The 18,389-nt window shown below is 49.4% G+C and overlaps 1 protein-coding gene across 2 annotated transcripts; it reads left to right on the top strand.

Annotated features, from left to right (window-relative positions):
* Positions 1-675: 675 nt before the first annotated feature.
* AJM1 (apical junction component 1 homolog) lies at positions 676-15,651 on the top strand. Of its 2 annotated transcripts, none has more exons than XM_027852415.1 (4): positions 676-717; positions 9,723-9,818; positions 10,227-10,312; positions 10,428-15,651. In XM_027852415.1, the coding sequence occupies exon 4, from the start codon at positions 10,487-10,489 to the stop codon at positions 13,487-13,489; it is 3,003 nt and encodes a 1,000-aa protein (XP_027708216.1). In that variant the 5' UTR covers positions 676-717; positions 9,723-9,818; positions 10,227-10,312; positions 10,428-10,486; the 3' UTR covers positions 13,490-15,651. The 2 variants fall into 2 exon arrangements, with proteins under 2 accessions (XP_027708216.1, XP_027708222.1); XM_027852421.1 differs by lacking the exon at positions 676-717 and adding an exon at positions 2,163-2,190.
* The last annotated feature ends 2,738 nt before the right edge of the window (positions 15,652-18,389 follow it).

Consider the following 18,389-nt stretch of genomic DNA (forward strand, 5'->3'; position numbering starts at 1 on the left):
TGGACAGATTTCAGGGAATCCATGAATTTGAAAGGGGGTATGGAGAGTGACATCTTTATTTTCACTAATTTTTGGTTTCCTTTGTAATCCTGTGTTTTATGCATTTCCAAACATTCTAAAAAGGGGTCCATAGACCACCAGACTTATTAAAGGGATCCGTGATGCAAAAAAAAAAAAAAAACACTTAACCTAATCCAACCCCCTCTTTTTATATATGGGGAAACTAAAAACTAGGGAAGGGATGGTATTTGCCCAGGGTCAATCACCTTACAGGGGTTGTCTCAAAAGGGGATGGCAGCGTGGTATATGGGAAGGTTAACCATAAAGATCTTTCCGACACAATGGCCAAGAAGAAGAAAACAGATTTAAGTGGCTTTGGAGTGCAAGGAGAGTTTCACCTGGTTGAGTATTGCATTGGCTGAGCTCACCTAAACTATTCCTCCCCCACTTCCAGACCCTACTGTACACGGTCGGAGACGGGTGGCCCACCTAACCAAGCTTTGGGCGGTCCCCGGATGCACTGCCCCTTTAAGCACGGCCCCAGGAGCGGCCGTCGGGGGCAGCACTGAGCTGGGGCCCGGCCGGCGCGGCTGCCTCGAAGCTTCTGCTGGAGCCGGGGCGACCGCAGCGGGGCCGGGGCCGGGCCGGTCGTGCGGGGCCGCGCTGCCCCCCTGGGCCGTCGTGGCAGCCAGAGGGCGCCCGGGCGGGGGCGCCAAGGTAAGTGCCCAAAAGGAGAAAGGAAATGGGGGGAGGGGAGGAATCCGCACGGAGGACCCCAACCCTGAGCCCGCCTCCCTCTGTCCCCAAATGTCCTCCTGCGACCAGAGGGATGATAATGATGATGATGATGATGATGAGGGAGTCCCCAGGACAGCTCTTAAGGGAGTCTGGGGACGACCAGTCGGGGGAGCTGCAGGGCTAGAATGTGGGGCGACTCTGGGCTCCCTGACCTGTACAGCATTCCTCTTGGGGTTGTGGGAGGGGGGAAACAGGGCAGCTACGCAGCCCCCTCCTGGACCAGCTCCTGCAGGAGAAGGGGGGTGCCCCCCAGAAAGTCCCCTCCCCCCAGATCATACCCTCCCCCAATATCCCCGCCAAAGAAGGACGCCTGACCCCCAAAGCGAGAGGTGGAGAAGGGGAACAGCAACTGGTTCCTGCACCTATAAGATGCCCCCACCCCCAGTTGAAGAGGGGGGTCCAAACCGTCCTAACACAACCCCAAGGCCTAGCTCTTCCCTGGCCCTGAGTATAGTAATGGGAAAGGAATGGGGGAAGGGTAGAGATGGGGTGGGGAGGTGAGACCTGGGGGGTTGGGTGGGAGATCTGGGCAAGAGGAAGCGTCCTCAAGCCCTTTTCTCCTCTTTTTAGAGGTACAAAGAGTCTGCCCATTTATAAGGGAGATAGATGGGGGCTTGAAACAGCCTAAAGCTCCTGCTTGAATAAGTGGAGTCCCCTGAAATCTTTAACAGACCCAGTTTTTGGCTTGCACAACTGTTCCCCACCTCCCTCCAAAAACTGCCATTTTCTCCTCCTCTGACCTCCGTGGGGGCTGCATGCCGCCTGTCATGCCATGTCACCACCCCCCACAACTTCTTGCAGGTGTGGCCAGCACCATGGAGCCGTCAACTGGTCTATCTGCCCTGTGAGTGAGATATGGGCAGAGAGGACAGGTATAAGAACTTTAGGGAAAGGAGTGATCTTCTCTTTAGCTCCCCAGGGCAACGGTTTGAGCATCAGTTGGTGAGAACAGAAACAAACTCTGTCCCCATTCCTTCTCAAGGCTGGGCTTCCCTGGACACTGCTGAACGGAGATGGTTATCACCAAGTAGGCGGGAACCCTGGGGACTGCAGAGGGGACTCCAGAATATGGGGGAATGGAGGAGGAAGAGCTGGAAGGAGCTCTATAGTATCTGCAGGGTGGGGGCTCTGCCATTACCAGAGGAGGGTCTTTCCTGAAGGAAATGAAAAGGCAGCCTTAGCTGCTGGATATCTTTACTCTATACCCTTCGTTCCCAGCGGCATGTGTGCATATTGTATGTATCCCCTAGTTTCCATGGAACTAGCTCATCCACAGAGGGACCAGCCCTTCATCTGCCAATATCAGATAAGAAAGGGCTCCCTCTCTTTTCTGCTGGGGTCTTCAGAAGTAAGTGCTTCATCAGGATGCCCCCACAACTGATCTAGAAAGAGGTGAGTTCTCTTGGAATTTCCTTTAGGGCACTCAAATGTTCAGGTACACATTTATTATGTTATCTACTATATTTGAAGTACTGCACTAGGCACAGGGGATTTTTCCTTCTTGGTCTAAACATCTGATTATTTGGGTCTGGGTAACTCCTGGTAACACCAGGTTTTCTCCTGGTGGAGAAAATACCTCCACCAATGCAGAACAATCAAACACTCATTAAGCACCTACCTAGGTAAGAAATCTGGTAGATACTGAAATGCAGTGACAAAAATCAAAGTCCCTAGTCTCAAGGAACTTCACAAGATCAGCAACTAAGAATTTTTTTTTAAATTATTTCCCTTCAAGTATTTTATACTATATTGGGAGGAGACATACACAGATAATTTGAGGAGGGTGGAAGCACTAAAATAGATCAGGAAAAATTTCACTTATAAGATGGCACCTGAATTGCATCTTAAAAGAATCTAAGCATTCTAAGAAGACAAGGAAAGAGGCAAGGAAGAAATGCATTTCAGGCATGGGGAAGAAAGGGAAAAGTTTGTGCAAAGGCACAGGAATGGAGAAATGGCATGAAGTTCAGGGAATGGCAAGCAGATCATTTTGTTGTAATGTAGTATGTGTGAAGGGAGGCAATGTGAAATAAATTTAAGCTGGATTCTATATTGTGAAGAGCTTTAAATGCTAAGGTGAGGAATTTGACTTCTCTCCTAGAAGCAACAGGGAACCACTCAAGGTTCTTGAGGAGGAGTGGTCAGGCCTGTGCTGAAAGATAGTTTTTGTATCTGTATGAAGAATGGAAAGGGGAAGAGAATGGAAGCAGTGATACCAATTAGGAAGCTGAAAATAATCCAGGCAAGAGGGAATTAGAACCTCAACTGAGGTGGTAGCCACATGAGAGGAAAGAAAGTAATAGATTCAAGAAATGTGACGACACCCATTGGTTCTAATTCTTCTTTACATCATGACTAATGTGAAAATATGCTTAATATGAACATATAAGTAGAGCCTATATCAGATTGCACACCATCTTGGGGAGGGGGGAGGAGAGGGAGAGGAAGAAAATCTAAACTTCAAAATCTTATAGAAGTGAATGTTGAAAACTAAAAATTAATAAATAAATTATTTAATTTTTAAAAAAGAAATGTGAGGATAAAGTCAAAAATACTTGTCAACAGTGGAAGGAATGATAGTGAAGAGATTGAAGGATGAAGGAGGAAAGAGCTCCCCTCTAGGCCATATGTGTGGTGATGGGAAAGGAGTAGAGGAATGGTAGGGACGGGTATTGGGACTTGGGGGATAGATACATATGAAGCCTCCCCAGGCCCTTTTCTCCTCTTCCATGGGCATAGAGTTTGCCCATTTGCAAGGAAAAAAGATGGGCCTTCAAACAGCTACGGTTATGAACCTCAGTCACAGATACAGAGAAATTTTATGGAGAATGGGTCGGTGAGGAGAGTGATGGGAGACAAGTCTCATTTAAGGACAAGTTGACTTTGGGAAACTCATAGAACATCCTAATGGAGATGTAAGGGTGGCTGTTTTGGGACTAAAGCTCAGGAGAGAGATTAGGCCTGGCTGTTAAGATCTGGAAGTCACCCACATAAATGAGCTCAGCAAGAAAGGGGGTATATTAAAAGAGAGCCCACAGAGCCTTGTGAGGGGCACTGGGCAACACCCATAGTTAGGGAGCTGGAAATGGATAATCCAGCAAAGAAGACTGGGAAGGATGGGTCAGAAGGGTAGGAGGAGAACCAGAAATTGGCAGTGTTGCACAAGTTAAGGGAAAAAACAAGAAGAGCAGCATGGCAGAATGGAAAGAGCACCAGCTTTGGAGTCAGAGAGCCTGAGTTCAAATCCTGTCTCTGACACTTCTTTTCTGTATGATGTGGGCAAGTTACAAACCTCTCTGGGCTCTATCACCTTGTCTATAAAACGAGGGTAGACTAGATGACCTCTAAAATCCCTTCCAGGAGAAGAGATGGTGAACTATTTCAAAAGTTTCAGGAGAGGTCACAAATAATAAATGAGAAAAAGCCATTGGATCTAGCAATTAAAGAAGTCATTGGTTAATTTGGAGAGAAGAGTTTCAGTTGAGTTGTGGAGTCAGAAGTCACATTGCAAGAGGGTAAGGAAGTGAGAGAAAAAAACCCTTTTTCTAAGAGTTTGATATCAAGGGGAATAAAGACACAGGCCTATAGCTTGAGGGAAAGATGAAGTTGAATGAAGGCATTTTAAAGATGAGGAAGACCTGAGCCAGTTTGTAAACAGTTTTGATAAGGAAAGACTGAAGATAAAAGAGGGGTGTTCTAAGACAGGGCTTCTTAAACTTTTTAGTTTAAGAAGCACTGTTCAAGGGACAAGCTACCCAGAGGTGATGAAAAGGGATTAGATCAAGCACTGCTTTAACTAGCCTTGGAGAGATGGGCCAACACCTTGGGTAGATACTATAGCAAAAGAAGAGTGAATGGCTAATGAATGAATGAATGAATGAAAAAGCATTTACTAAGTAAGTGCATACTATGAACAAAGCACTGAGCTATGTGTTGAGGATAGAAATATAGAAGAGTGTTCCTGCCCTCAAAGAGCTCACTCCTTAATAGGGACAGACAACACATAAAAGTTTCAACTGCAGCTCAAATGAAAATGCCTCATGGTCCTAGATGCAGCTTCAAAGCAAAGGGTATTATGTCTTCTTTAATATATCTCCTGACACAATATATCCTTTTCTGACACTGAACCATGTGACCAGGCCATGGACTTTGGCAGCAAGAACTTTCCCTTCCAGGTCTTCAGTGGCTGTGGCTGCTGAGGAGGCACCTGCAGAAACAGTCGGCAGACTGAAACTGCACAACGTGACTCCTGGATGATGGCTGCAGGAGATAGGGGGCTAGAGTGGAGGGGACACTGATATTCCCAAAACTCTTTAATACAGAGTTCCAGACTGTTTCCTTTCAAAGACTAAGGGGAAGAGGAAGGTGAGGGAGTGGCTGTGGTTTGACTTGCCTAGGCTTCCTTGCCTGCCCTGTTGGTGGCAACTATTCAGCAGCTGGTGGAGATGGCTGACCCCTTCTCCACAGGGGTTGCTCCTCTGGATGATGGCTTTGGAGGCTGAACTGGAAACAGGGCCAATGGTCTAGGAGGTGCTGCTTTTTCTGGGGCTCTTGAGCTTTCCAGCTCATCCATGGCAGTTAGTCGTGGTTGGTGGTGGTGTACTAATAATTTGCAGTAGAGGGTTTATTCTCCACAGAGGCCAGGCTCTGAGCAGGGTTGATGATGCCCAGGACTCTTGGGCTTAGGGTTCTGGATTGTCTCCATGGGGGTCTGAGTGGAAGTAGTAGTTGAGGTGAACTGACACATGCCACCACTTGGTACTCTCCCTTGGGGTTGTGATGAGAGGTTTTGAGGTGTAAAAGATGAGCAAAAAGGGGAGGAATGATAGGTGGATTCTATTTAATAAAATGGGAGACTTGAAGAGAGATTTTGCTAGAGGAGGGGAAAGGGAAAGTGGTGTGGGAGGCTTTTAGAGAAGTTTGGAACAGCCACTGTAGGGAATATGGTTAATTATGGAAGAATAACAGAATTACCATACAGCAGAAAGAGATATCAACATGAATTTGTAGTAGGCCCATCAGCAAGGCTGTGCAGCTTCCAGCAGCAGCCCATAGCATTCAGCCAAACAAAGCACTCAGCAGCATTTCAGCAGGACGGGAGAAGGTGGAAGATGGGACAAACCAGGGCTGACAAAATATCATCAGACATAGGACAAAAAGCAAAGGACTGGAGAATAGAAGGTCATATGGTTGAACTAGTTAACTGCAGGATCAGTACCATGAATGGAGGAAAGTGAAGCCATAGCAAGTGCCATGGCCTGGAAGAGGTGGAGAGCCAGGAGGTCGTGGTAAGAATAAAGAATAGGATTGGAAGTAGTAGTACATGGAAAGAAATGGAAACATAGTTAGGGTCAGAAAACATGAGTTCTGGATTACAGAGGTGGAACAGCTCCAAGTTAGGAAATCAAGGCTATGATCTTCTCTTTATATGGGTTGGGGGTAGAATGAAAGTGCTAATCGTGAGACATAAGGAGGTTGATGAATTGGGAGGCAGGTACTTAAGAGGGATTGTTGTTTATATTTAAGTATGCATATGTGTGTATACATGCTGCAGATTTTTTTTTAGCTAGCTTTTATATAGAACTTCAAGGTTTGCAAAGCACTTTACCAATATTACTTAGGTGACAGCTAGGTGGTGCAGTGGATAGAGCACTGGGCCTGGATTCCGGAAGACCTGAGTTCACATTTTGCCTCACTTACTAGCTGTGTGACCCTGTGTAAATCACTTAACCTCTGTCTGCCTCAGTTTTCTCAACAGGAAAATGGGGATAATCATAGCACCTACCTCCAGAGTTGTTTTAAGGACCAAATGAGGTATCTGTAAAATGCTTACCATAGTGCCTAGCACATAGTAAGTGCTATAGATCTGTTAGCTATTATCTCATTTTATCTTCACAACTATTATTCCCATTTTGCAGATGCAGACACTGAGGCAGAGAGGGATTAAGTGACTTGCCCACGGTCACACGGTTAGGATTTGAATTCAGGTCTTCCTGACTCCAGGCCCAACACTCTACTGCACCACCTAGCCGCTTCAGACAGTTGTGGATGAACACTTTCTCCTGTGTGTGCCACAGTCCTTGAGTATCTGCTTCTCTGAGTTAGTGATGGGAGCCCAATTGTGGGCACACAGAATTATTTATTCATCCTAAAATGGATCCATGATCTCATTGGTCTGCGATCTTATCAGCCTGCATGCTACCTTCATCAGTGTAGGCTGCACCTGCTCCAGATACCTTCTTATTCTATGAATTTCTTGTCCATGTTCTTTCATTAATTCAGGATATTCGCTGTACCTAGAACTTTCTCTGGCCCTTTGAATGTTTTGTGGCAACTCATACTGCACATGACCATTCTCTTCTCCCTAACTCTCATCATATGACTTGCTCATCCCTTTGCCCATCATCCATGTCCTTGCTGATGCATGTCATCACTGTCAAGTGTTACAGCTTGCTCACCTAGCTCCCTGGGTCCCCAGCAAGTTTAATTCTTCTGAAAAGATATGCCATTATTCCCATCTCTGGGAGATTATCAGTATAAAAAAACATGGCTCTACTAATAATTTTACATTTCCACAGCACTTTAAGTGTGGTAGAAGGTTCTGTCCTCATGTACATCAGTGTAGGACCTCCCAGTGAAGAAAGCTCCTACTACCAATACACATTGGGAAATCTGGGGACAGCTTTTAGAATTGCCTGTAAGGTAGGTGAGTTAATGGTAGTGGAGTGACTTTCCCAGGGTCACACAATGTGTCAAAGGGGACTTAGGCCTAGGTTTTTGGCCCAAAACTGGCCTTCTATCCACTATTATACACATTATAACAGGGACTGAATGTTCAATTTAATACAAAGTACTTCCCTCTTAACAGTCCTGTGAGGTGGGTAAGGCAAATATCATCCTCAATTTGCAGATTTTGCAGAAAAAGGGCTTCAGAGATAATAAGTGACTGACCCACAGTCACACAGTTAATAAATGTTGCCTTGTGCTCTGTCTTTTTGCTTGTCTTTGCATTCCCAGCACTGAGTACAATGCCTGGCATATAGTTAAGTGCTCAATGCTTGAAGTTTTGTTTTGTTTTGTTTTTTTCCTCTTGACTCTTAAGCTCAGGGCTCAATTACTTTCCATGACATTACAGTTTCTCTCAGGGTGTTACATAGGCCACTCAGAAACTGATCTAGTTTTGATCCCTAAATATTCCTCAGGCCCTGGAGACCACTTTTGTTTAGCTCAAGTGGAAAGTGTGAAGTGGTGATTGTTGCAAGTATGTCAGGAGTAGAATGAAATGTGAATATTTCCCTGGCATTTCTCTACCTGTATGGGACCACCTATACCATCTCAATCATGTGAATAATTAAAGGAAAACTGGACTTGCTTAAAAAAAGGGGGGGCGTTACGGAAGGAGTACTTTTTCTGGCCAAATTAACATGGCTTCAGTTAAACTAACATGCATGTTAAGCTCACTGAAATAGACCATCAGGAAACAGAGATGATAAAGGTATAGTAACAACCTTCAAGGAGCTTATAGTTGAAAGTTCTGTCTGGCTGCTAAGACTATTTGGGGCCATCCATGTTATTTAAGGTGGGGAACATTCAAGTTTAAGGATTGTACATGTTTCCCCAACCCTCACTGTGCTTATGGTCCATTTTGAGCTCATTTATGTTTGGGGACAGGAATCATGAGTTTCTATGGCACAGTCCTCTTCAATAGCATGTCTTGATGTATTTCAGCCTTGTTGGTGGGGAGTAAGTGGGCAGTATTTTCATGCTGCACATCTCTTTCTATCTGTGCACCCTCATTTGAAATTATACTAGTGGCCTTATGCATATGTGACTATATGATAAGACAAAGAACTAGAGCTAGAAGGATCTTAGAGGTCATCTAACCCAACCCCATCATTTTTATAAATGAGGAAACTGAGGGCCAGAGAGGTTAAGTGACTCGCCTAAGGCTGCACAGATAATAAGCAGAGTTAGGATCCTGATTTGCATCCTATAATTCCAAGTACAGCACTCCTTCCACAGCACCATGTGTTAAGTGGTTTGCCCAGGGTTACAACTCCTAATATGTGTCAGTGGGACTTGAACTGTGGTCTTCCTGATTGCTTAGCCATATGTCAATGTAAAGAGTGAAAGGGTGGAGTGTGTATTCGTGACCGTGCCACACTCTCCCTGTTTTACAGCTTAAGTGAGCCAGGGAAAGGGTCCAAAGAGGTCTAGAAGCCTGTCTTGCATCCATGTGCCCTTCTCCCTCCCATCATAAAGTCACAGCTGTACAGCTGGAAAGCATCCTAGGCCATGTGGCCCAAGGCCATCATTTTACAGTTGAGGAAACATAGATTTAGGAACACTAACATGACTTACTTGGCCAAAGTTAAACAGAATAGTAAGCCTCAGGGGAAGGATTTGAACCTATGTTCTCAAACCCTAAAGCAACTCCTCTTTTTCACTGCGCCATGATACCCCAGTCATTCACCATGCATGCTCTCTGAAACAGGATTAGCTTTACACTACTTGGCCACACAAAGCCATGCTGTTGGCAGTGGGTGGAAGTTGCAGAGAGGAAGATTTCAACTCTACAAATGGGGGGGGGGGGGGATATTAACAATTAGAGCTGTAAAAAAGTGGAAGGGGGGGAGGGGAACACTTCCTTATTAAAGGAGGTCTTCAAGCAAAGGTTTCTGAGGATATTGGAGAGGAGATTCCTAAGAATCACATAAGAATCACAGAAGACATCTGAGGCTCTTTCCAGCTCTAAAATTATGTTTAACAGGTGCCCATGATGCAGGGACAAGAGAACTGGTTCCTCTGTGATTTCTTAAGAGTCAGCCTTATGATTTTATATTTTATATGTAACCAAAAATCATTTATCACAAGGCCTTAGCCATATAAGGACCATTAATGAATACTCCCCATCCCATAACCAGAGCCCGGTAACCATGTCAACACCAGCTGCAAATTCTTGAGTGGGAACTCCCTGCTGAAGAGCTCACCTCTTACAGAGCTTTCTTCACAACTGTGAGGTAGGTGGGACAAGAATTATCCCCATTTCACAGATGGAGTAACTAAAGAGGTGACTTGCTCACAGATACTGGTCAGGTAGTAAATGGTGAAAACTGAGCCACACCTAGGTTTCCTGACCTCAGATCCACTTAGCTTTCCCCTGCACTCTCCAATGACAAGAACTGGGCTTTTTTAGCCCTGGGGAGGGAGCCGTGCCAGATCCTGTGACAGGGATTTATCCCAAGTCCCAGATGGAGAAACGGTTGTCAGTGGCCAAGAGGTGGACAAACCGCTAAGGCCAGAAATTTGCTCTCAGATTTCTGGCTATTTCCACGGTGGGAGGGATAGTTGCTGCCAAACTAAGTTGCCCCACGTGAGAGAGGAGTAGGGGCTCAAGCCTCCCGCTGATTCTTGGGTCCTTTTTCTAGGCGCTGCTAACCAGCAGGAATGGAGCTTCTTTCAAGCAGTCCACCAGCATCAGACCTCCAGAGCCACTACAGCACTGCTGTCCCAGGTAACGCTGGGTTACAGAAGCTGTGATATTCCCAATTCAATCCTTTACAGATCCTGAGTTTAGGGGAATCAGGTCTCCACCTTTAACTTCGCCTCTCTTCCCCACACCTCTACAGGGCCAGACTCCCCCGAGGCCGTCTGAGACGGAGCCGGTGGCGTGGGCGCCTCTTTTAAGATGACCCGAACCGACCCACCGGATCTGCTGGTGTCGACCGTATACCAGGACATCAAGGTGGCCGCCCCAGGCCCCGCAGCCAGTGGCCCGCCATGTGAAAGCCCAATGTCGCGGCCCGCGGCTCCCGCGCCTTTCAACAAGCGCCACTGCCGCAGCTTTGATTTCCTAGAGGCGCTGGACGGGCCCGCCATGGAACCCCGCGGTCCCGAACGGCACCCGCAAGAGCTGCCTCCCGTGGCGCAGCGGCGCGGACCACCTGGCCCTGAGCCTGCTCGGCCGCGCCACCGCGGAAAGGATGGGGAGCCCAAGCGCCGAGCCCGCTCCAAAAGTGCTCCCAGGGCTAAGACCAACCTGGTGCCCGCGGCCGCGCCCGCCTCACCCCCAGTCACTCGGAGGGGCCGTGAAGTGCAGAGGGCTCCGCCCCGCGAGCCACCTTCTCCAAGGCGAGAGCCCACCTACCCGGCCATGCGTGCGCTGGCCAACGAACTTCACCCCATCAAGCTGCAGCCGCAGCGCAGTAGTGCTAACCGCATTTCACCCCTCTGCCCTGCCAGCCGCTGCGTTCCGCCACAAGAGGAGCCAGCTCGCGCCCCAGCCCCGGCCCCTCACGTACGCTGCCGCGTAGATATTAAGCCTGATGAGGCGGTGCTGCAACACGCTGCCCGTGGATCCCGCTCTGTCCCCCCAGCAGACAGCCAGGCCTGGGCACGGGTCCCCTTGCCCCCTCGGGGGCTCACAGTGCCTGGGCCTCGCCACGTGGTGCTGTCGCGCACGCCCACGCCTAGTGACTCCTACAGCGGGGAGCCACGAGCGCTGTACTGTGACGGTCCCTTTCCTGGGCCGCCCTCCCGCGACTATTCTGAACGGGGCTGCCCTCCTTTCGCGGCCCCACCCGGCCCCACTAAATTCTTCTATACAGAGGAGCCCAGCGGCTACCCAACTCTCCCAGCCCAAGCCTTCGACAGCTACGGCGCCCGCCCCTATCCCGGGCACGGCCTCCAGCCCTACTACTCTGAGGAACCTCAAGGGCCCAGCCCGCCACGGGGCTACTACATGGAGGAAGCCCGTACCTACCCTATCCAGGAGCCCCCAACTCGTTCCTACTACGGGGAAGCCCCACGCTCCTACGGTCCCCGCTTTGGAGATGAGCCCCGCTACATAGAGGATTCTCGAGCCTTCTCTTCCCGCCTTTTCTACACTGAGGACTATACCAAGTACCGCGAGCGAAATGCCCTGTCCAGGACTTACCCGTACCCTCGTGGAGGAAACCAGTCCTGGGGAGACTGGCAACCCCTCCCCTACCGCACCCTACAAGTTGCCCCCCTACCGCCTCCCGGCCCCGGGGCACTGCTATCCTCTTGGCACGGAGGCACTGGCACCAGCCCACCTCGGCTGGCCACAGACAGCCGCCACTACTCTCGCTCTTGGGACAATATCCTAGCGCCTGGTCCACGCCGGGAGGACCCTCTGTGCAGGGGCCGCAGTTATGAAAACCTTCTGGGCAGGGAGCCTAGGGAGTCCCGGGGCCTCTCCCCCGACGGTCGACGGCCTCCGGTTGTGGTCAATTTGTCCAGCTCTCCCAAGCGCTACGCAGCCTTGTCGCTGTCGGAGACATCCCTGCAGGAAAAGGGCCGGGCTGGGGAAGGACCGAGCCGCGCCTGGTACGTCACCCCGGAGATCACCATCACCGACAATGATCTGCGGGCTGCGGAGCGTCGGGTCGGGGGCTGGGAACACCTCGGCGGCCGCCCTCCTGCACCTGCCCCTCGCCCCCCGGCTCGTGACGGCCCCTCCTCAGCTCGGCAGCGCAGCCTGGAGCAGCTGGACGAACTCATCACTGACCTGGTCATCGACTCCAAGCCCCCCACAGGTTCCACGCCCCCGGACAGTGATAGCCTGGGCCGCCAGCTGCGCCAACTCCTGAGCGACGGGCAGACCCGGGGGCCACCTGAGCCGGAGCTGGGACCCGAAGCGGAGGCCGAGCCAGAGCCCCCGTCGCCTACCAGCCCGGATGTCCCTCGCCGGGACGAGACGGCCGGCGGCTCCCCGGAGCTGAGTGCGGACGAAGATGACCTCATGACGTGCTCCAACGCCAAGTGCCGCCGAACCGAAACGATGTTCAACGCCTGCCTCTACTTCAAGTCGTGCCACAGCTGCTACACCTACTACTGCTCGCGCCACTGCCGCCGGGAGGACTGGGACGTGCACAAGGCCAGCTGCGTCTACGGCCGGGTGGGCAGCGTGTGCCGCCACGTGCTCCAATTCTGCCGCGAGAGCCCGCCAGTGCACCGCGCCTTCTCGCGCATAGCGCGCGTGGGCTTCCTGTCCCGCGGCCGCGGGGTCCTCTTCCTGGGCTTTCCCAGCCCGGGTTCGGCAGAGAACTTCCTGCAGTTTGGCCTAGAAAGCCTATTGATGTCGCCCACTTATTTGTCCCTGCGCGAGCTGGGCGGCTACGCAGACCCGCTGGGCGGCTATGGACAGGAGCTACAGGCAGCCGGGCGCCAGTACGAGCCGGCAGAGTGCTTCTTGCTCAACGTGACGGTAGCCGTGGGACCCGACGTGCCGGCGCGGCCATCGCCCAAGAGCCCGGTGCCCACTGTGCGCAAGTTCGCTAAGGTGGCCCTGGCGACGCCCGGGAGCCCCGAGCGACGACGGCGTGCCCCCCGGCGCGAGCCCGAAATGGAAACGCTGATCCTGACGCCACCGCCCGGCACAGCGGGCCTGGGCCAGGAAGGCGAGGCTGGTCGGCGCGCGCGCGAGGTGGCCTTCATCCACATCCAGCGCGAGCTGCGTCTGCGCGGCGTCTTCCTTCGCCACGAGTACCCGCGCATCTATGAGCAGCTCTGCGAGTATGTGGAGGCCAACCGGCGCTTCACTCCCACCACCATCTACCCCACGGACCGCCGCACCGGCCGCCCTTTCATGTGCATGATCATGGCCGCCTCCGAGCCCCGAGCCCTAGATTGGGTGGCCAGTGCCAACCTGCTCGATGACATCATGTGACAACCCCCTCTTCACACACACACACACACACACACACACACACACACACACACACACACCCCTCTCCTAGGAGCGTTAGGTTTTGAACGCGTGTCTCCAACCGCCTTGGATTCCCAACAGCCTTTCCAGATTGGGCCTCGCACCCAAGCACCTCTCCTAGCCTAGATTCTGTCCCACAGCCCAACCAATCCCTGGTTTTGGCCCCGCCTTCAATTAGCCTTCTAGCCTTTGGCCCCCCTCCGGCTACCTCCCCCTTCCCCAATTTCCCCTCTCCTGGCGGTGGCTTCACCCCTGACCTCTCCTACTAGGTGTGGCCCCGCTCCCAACCTCCCATCCTGACAGGGCCCTTCCCGGACCATTCTCTTGATTTTGGCTCCTTTCCCCACCTCCTCTGCTTAGTTTTCTCGTCAGTTGACCCTGTTTCCACCCTCCTCTCCTTTTTAGATACACCGATGGTGTAGGGGCTACCCTGGGGCTTTTCCTGCTTTAGCCTTTCTTCCGAGGGAAGTGTGTATATGGAAGTGCAAGGGGTCCTTGGTTTGGAGCAATGCCGGGAAAATACACTGGCCCAGGCCACTCTCTGCCCATCATTCTTTCCTACTCCCAGGCTACTCGTTATCCATTGCCTTCTCCAATCTCTGCGGGTCACCACGACTCCTAAAAAAAAGAGAAACTGAGTCCCTGGCCTGGGATGGGTCACATACCCACTCATCATCCCCGGTCCTGAACTTCTTTGTTAACCAAAGCTACAGTTTAGTCACTTTAAATACCCTTATCCTACTCAGGTCATTCTCAAGTGGGATTTGGGGAGAAACCTCCAGTTTCCTTCAAATTGAGAAGATACATACTAAGTTCTTGTCTTTTCTCCTCCCTGCTCTCTACCCCACTCCCTTAGAAAGATAGCCCACCTCAGCTAGACTCCAAAACTGGACTTTCATTCATAAAGAACAGAACTAGGACAAGGGGTGGGAGGGAAGGATGGTGCTAGGCAGGATGGGAAGGAATTGAGAACTTCAGTATCAGTAGAGGTTTTAGATGCTCAAATTCTGTTATTTTAGCTCCCTACCCCTCCCCTTCCCAATTCATTTTACAGAAACACTGGTCTCATAGAGGTTGTGTGTTGTGTGTGTGTGTGTGTGTGTGTGTGTGTGTTTCTGTATGGAATTGGGAGAAGGGGAAAGCAGGGCCTAACCTTCGACTTTTCTCTCTTTGGAGAAAAATGTTGCCAAGTCTGGAGGAGGAGATAAATGTGCCTGTTTTTATGTTTGTGTACACATCTGTAAGTAGGAGTCTATGCCCCAAGATAGTGGGCAGGTGTTCACATACTAGATTCATGTGGTTGGGTATGTTGTCACCTATTTGAATTCATTATCTTTGAAAAGAATTTGGGAGGGAAGAGAGCTATATAGACCTCTAACATCCAATGATAAGCCATGTTCCTGCCCCTTAACACCAGTTCCTTTCTCTAGCCCCAAGAGAGGATGATGAAGGGAAGACAAGGTCACTGATGCCATGTTAGACACAGGAAATGCTGCTGCCTAAATGGCTGGAGGAAAGCAGGCAGGACTTTCCCTGAGCTTCTGGAATGAAAGATGAGTCTGTGCCCCAACTCTACCCCCTACCATGTACCAAACATATCTCCTTTGGGCAAAGCCCTGTCTTGTGTATTAGAGGAAGAAGATTACATAGTCCCTACTATCTTAGGAAGCTCCTAGTCTGATTATGGAGCTAGGATGAGCACACACATAATATTATTATATTTATTAGAATACATTTATATACATATATATTAGAACCAATAATTTTATCAGTACGACTTCACAACTGATATAAATCACAACTTCTTTCATACCTTAGTAGTCAGTCTTCAAGAGATGCTGTGACTGAAAAAAATTTCACCTGATGCTCAACTTCCTGGTGATGAGGCCTTCCAAATTTAGCTAGACTGGTTCTCAGATGACAGATGTATATAGGCCATTGCCAGGCCTAAAGTTGTACAATATGTTAGCACCCCAGCCAAGGCTTGAATTCTGCTAGCATAACCTTTTTAATATGGGTCTTCTGAATGTCATGATGAGGCAACAGAGGATTATTTTACTGAAGAATGTATATGTGCATATAAAAATATATGCACAGACACATTTGACCAACAAATATTTATTAAGCACATACTGTATTCAAGGTGCTGTAGATACAAAGAAACAAAACAGTGCCTGACCTCAAGGATCTTATATTCTATGGTAGAAGTGGGGGTGTAGGGAGGGAGACAGGGATAATATGTAACAAGATAAAAGGCAGGCAAAGCAAGAAAGGCTTTATTTACCAAAGGGGGGGGCACATGATCTGAGCCTCAAAAGGAAACATTCTGAGGAGTGGAAATGAGGTGGGAATATCTAAGTTCAGCAGAACAAAGATACTCCAGTTTAAGTAATTGGGAGGAGGAAAAAAATAGGGGAAGGAGAGATTCTTGAAGGGAATCAAGGGAGGGAGAGATAGGTGCAGGAATTAGAGCAAGGCTGTGGGGAGAAAAAAGGAAAAGAGGCAAGTAATGAGGAGAGGCTGAGAGTAGTGGGGCATGAGGAGAAGACATTGGGCAAGCAGTACACACTAGTTACTCTGTGGATCTGAAATTCACTCAGAAATGTGTGTTGTAATCAGGTGGAGAAAAGGGGGACATATCCTACTATTAATGTCCATGACACAAGAAGAAAATAGAAAAATCTGCACATAGTAACATAAATGCTAAGGATGTACTCAAGTGCTAAGAAAATATCACAAGATCAGCATAGGGTGAGATTAGTCAGGTAATGCTTTCAGGAGGAAGGGGGATTTGAGTCGATTTAGGCCAAACAAAGGGGTCATGGACTAAAGAAAAAGAAGAGGAAAGCATTTCAAATCAGGAAACATCAGGAACAAATGTACAGAGATAGAACAGGCCAGAGAGTAAAAGATGGGAATCAGAGGTGACATTTTAGTTAGAGTATTAGGGCTGAGACAGCAAGCTGCTTTGCTAGAGTGGAGTGGAAAGTTTATAGCAGGCAATGGAGTGAGGGAAGATGAAGAGGGCCTTTAAAGTCATACTGAAAAGTTACATATGATAGGCATACACAAAGAGACTTCTTCTGTGCCAAGGTCCATATGCCTTCATTTAGATCTTGTTGGGTCCTCTAGAAACAGGCCTCTCTGAGGCCATTATTTTCAGTTTTCCCATGAGTGACATGGGCCCAGGGGTCAGATTAATTCCTGTGCTCCAAAAGATGCAATTAGATTGGTCATTCCTTCACTCTCACCCCCTGGGGATCCCAAGTTTCTTCCCCTCCCACCCCTGTGGTATCTTTCATTCTTAGGCACACAAGAAACAGGGCATTTTGCCCCCTCCGAAACATGGTCCCAGGATAGGTTCACTGTTCTTGTGTGTCCCCCCACAAATCTCTTCTTTACATCTGTATTGGGACAATGGAGCACTTCTCTCCTGTCTCATCCTCAAATCTGCATTAACCTCTCCTTCCTGGGAGGGACAGACTGCTTTGGGCCTGAACTCCATCATGGAGGCTGCCTCTAGGGGCGGAGTGGGGAGAAAGCTGAATTAGAGAAGCATCACGACCTCTGAGACAAGGAGTGGCTTGGAATCCTGAGTGTATTTGGCTAGGGAATGAATAATGAAGTGGGGTGGACTCTGGGGACCTAACTCAGATCCCTCTGTCTAAGCTGCACAGTTGGCCTTCACCCCACTCAGTCTCTTTACGTCTTGGCTGCGACCCTCTCCCTCCCCCCCCCTCCTACCACTCTATCCAGCTGGAAGAGGAAAGGAAAATTATCCTTCATCCCCACGACTGGTGAGGAAGGAATGGCACAGAAAAGATTTATGCGCGTATATCCTCTTCAATCCTGGTTTCTTTTGCACCATCGTGTGTTTGCAAGGCGGCTCGCTGCTTCTTCCCCTCCCTGTCACCTTCCTCCATAAATTTAAGTTGCACCAAGGATCCGGGGGTATCACTGGCCCCGCTTCGCCACCCCTCTGTTTGGCTATAGCCAACCCTCCCCTCCCCATGCACTCCCTAAAGCCACAGGATCCCTAACTCCAGGCCAGGCAATGCTCGGTGCATGAATATTTCGGATCATGTGTGGAATGCCACGACCTGTTCACACCCTGGAACAGGGTTCTCCGTGGCCGAGAGGGGGAGGATGGCTCCATGAGAGAGGGAACGATTATGTCAGAGGTGGTTGGAGTTTCTTCAGATAATCATAAAAACAGAACTTGAATGTAACTTGACTGCAGCTTCTTCTTGCTAGGGCTGGGAAAGAACTGGTAGGCGGGGAGACAGTACCCTGGACAGCAATCCCATCCAATACTCTCCGACGAAGGGTGGGAGGGAGACTTGATGGACTGAGGGAAAAGAAAAGAGGCAAATAATATCACAGCTGGAGGAAATCTTAGTGAAATCTTTTCCCCCTAGGGAAACTGAGGCTCAGAGAAAGTAAGGAGGGTGGTAGAATCTAGGCCCCCTGAAACTCAGTCGACATCAAGGCTTCTAGTGTGTTTTCTACCAGACTCTACCCCAAGTCACCACAAAGCACAGATATTATCCGCCCTCCCACCCACCCTACTCCCACTTATTACACTGTAAGTTCCTTTAGAACAGAAATAGTATCTTACTGCATCTTTGTATCCACATAGTGTTTGTTCCATTAAACCCATTCCCCACACCCACCCACATATACAGCATGGAAAGAGCAGTGGAGTTGGGGTTCAAAACTTGACCTTGATAGTTACTACCTTTGGCAAATCTTTCTCTGTTCTATGCCTCAATTTCCTTAAAATGAGAAGTTGGATTAGATCTTTAAGGTCTTTTCCACTTCCAACTCCTATTGACTAATGACTCCACTTATCCATATAGAC

This window comes from Vombatus ursinus, unplaced genomic scaffold (assembly GCF_900497805.2).
Source record: "Vombatus ursinus unplaced genomic scaffold, bare-nosed wombat genome assembly UNPS02000580.1, whole genome shotgun sequence".
In the NCBI taxonomy this organism is placed as follows: Eukaryota; Metazoa; Chordata; class Mammalia; order Diprotodontia; family Vombatidae; genus Vombatus; species Vombatus ursinus.

What these genes read in the sequence shown, in the direction of transcription:
- AJM1 (XM_027852415.1), top strand. Translation starts at nt 10,487, where the DNA reads ATGACCCGAACCGACCCACCGGATCTGCTGGTGTCGACCGTATACCAG.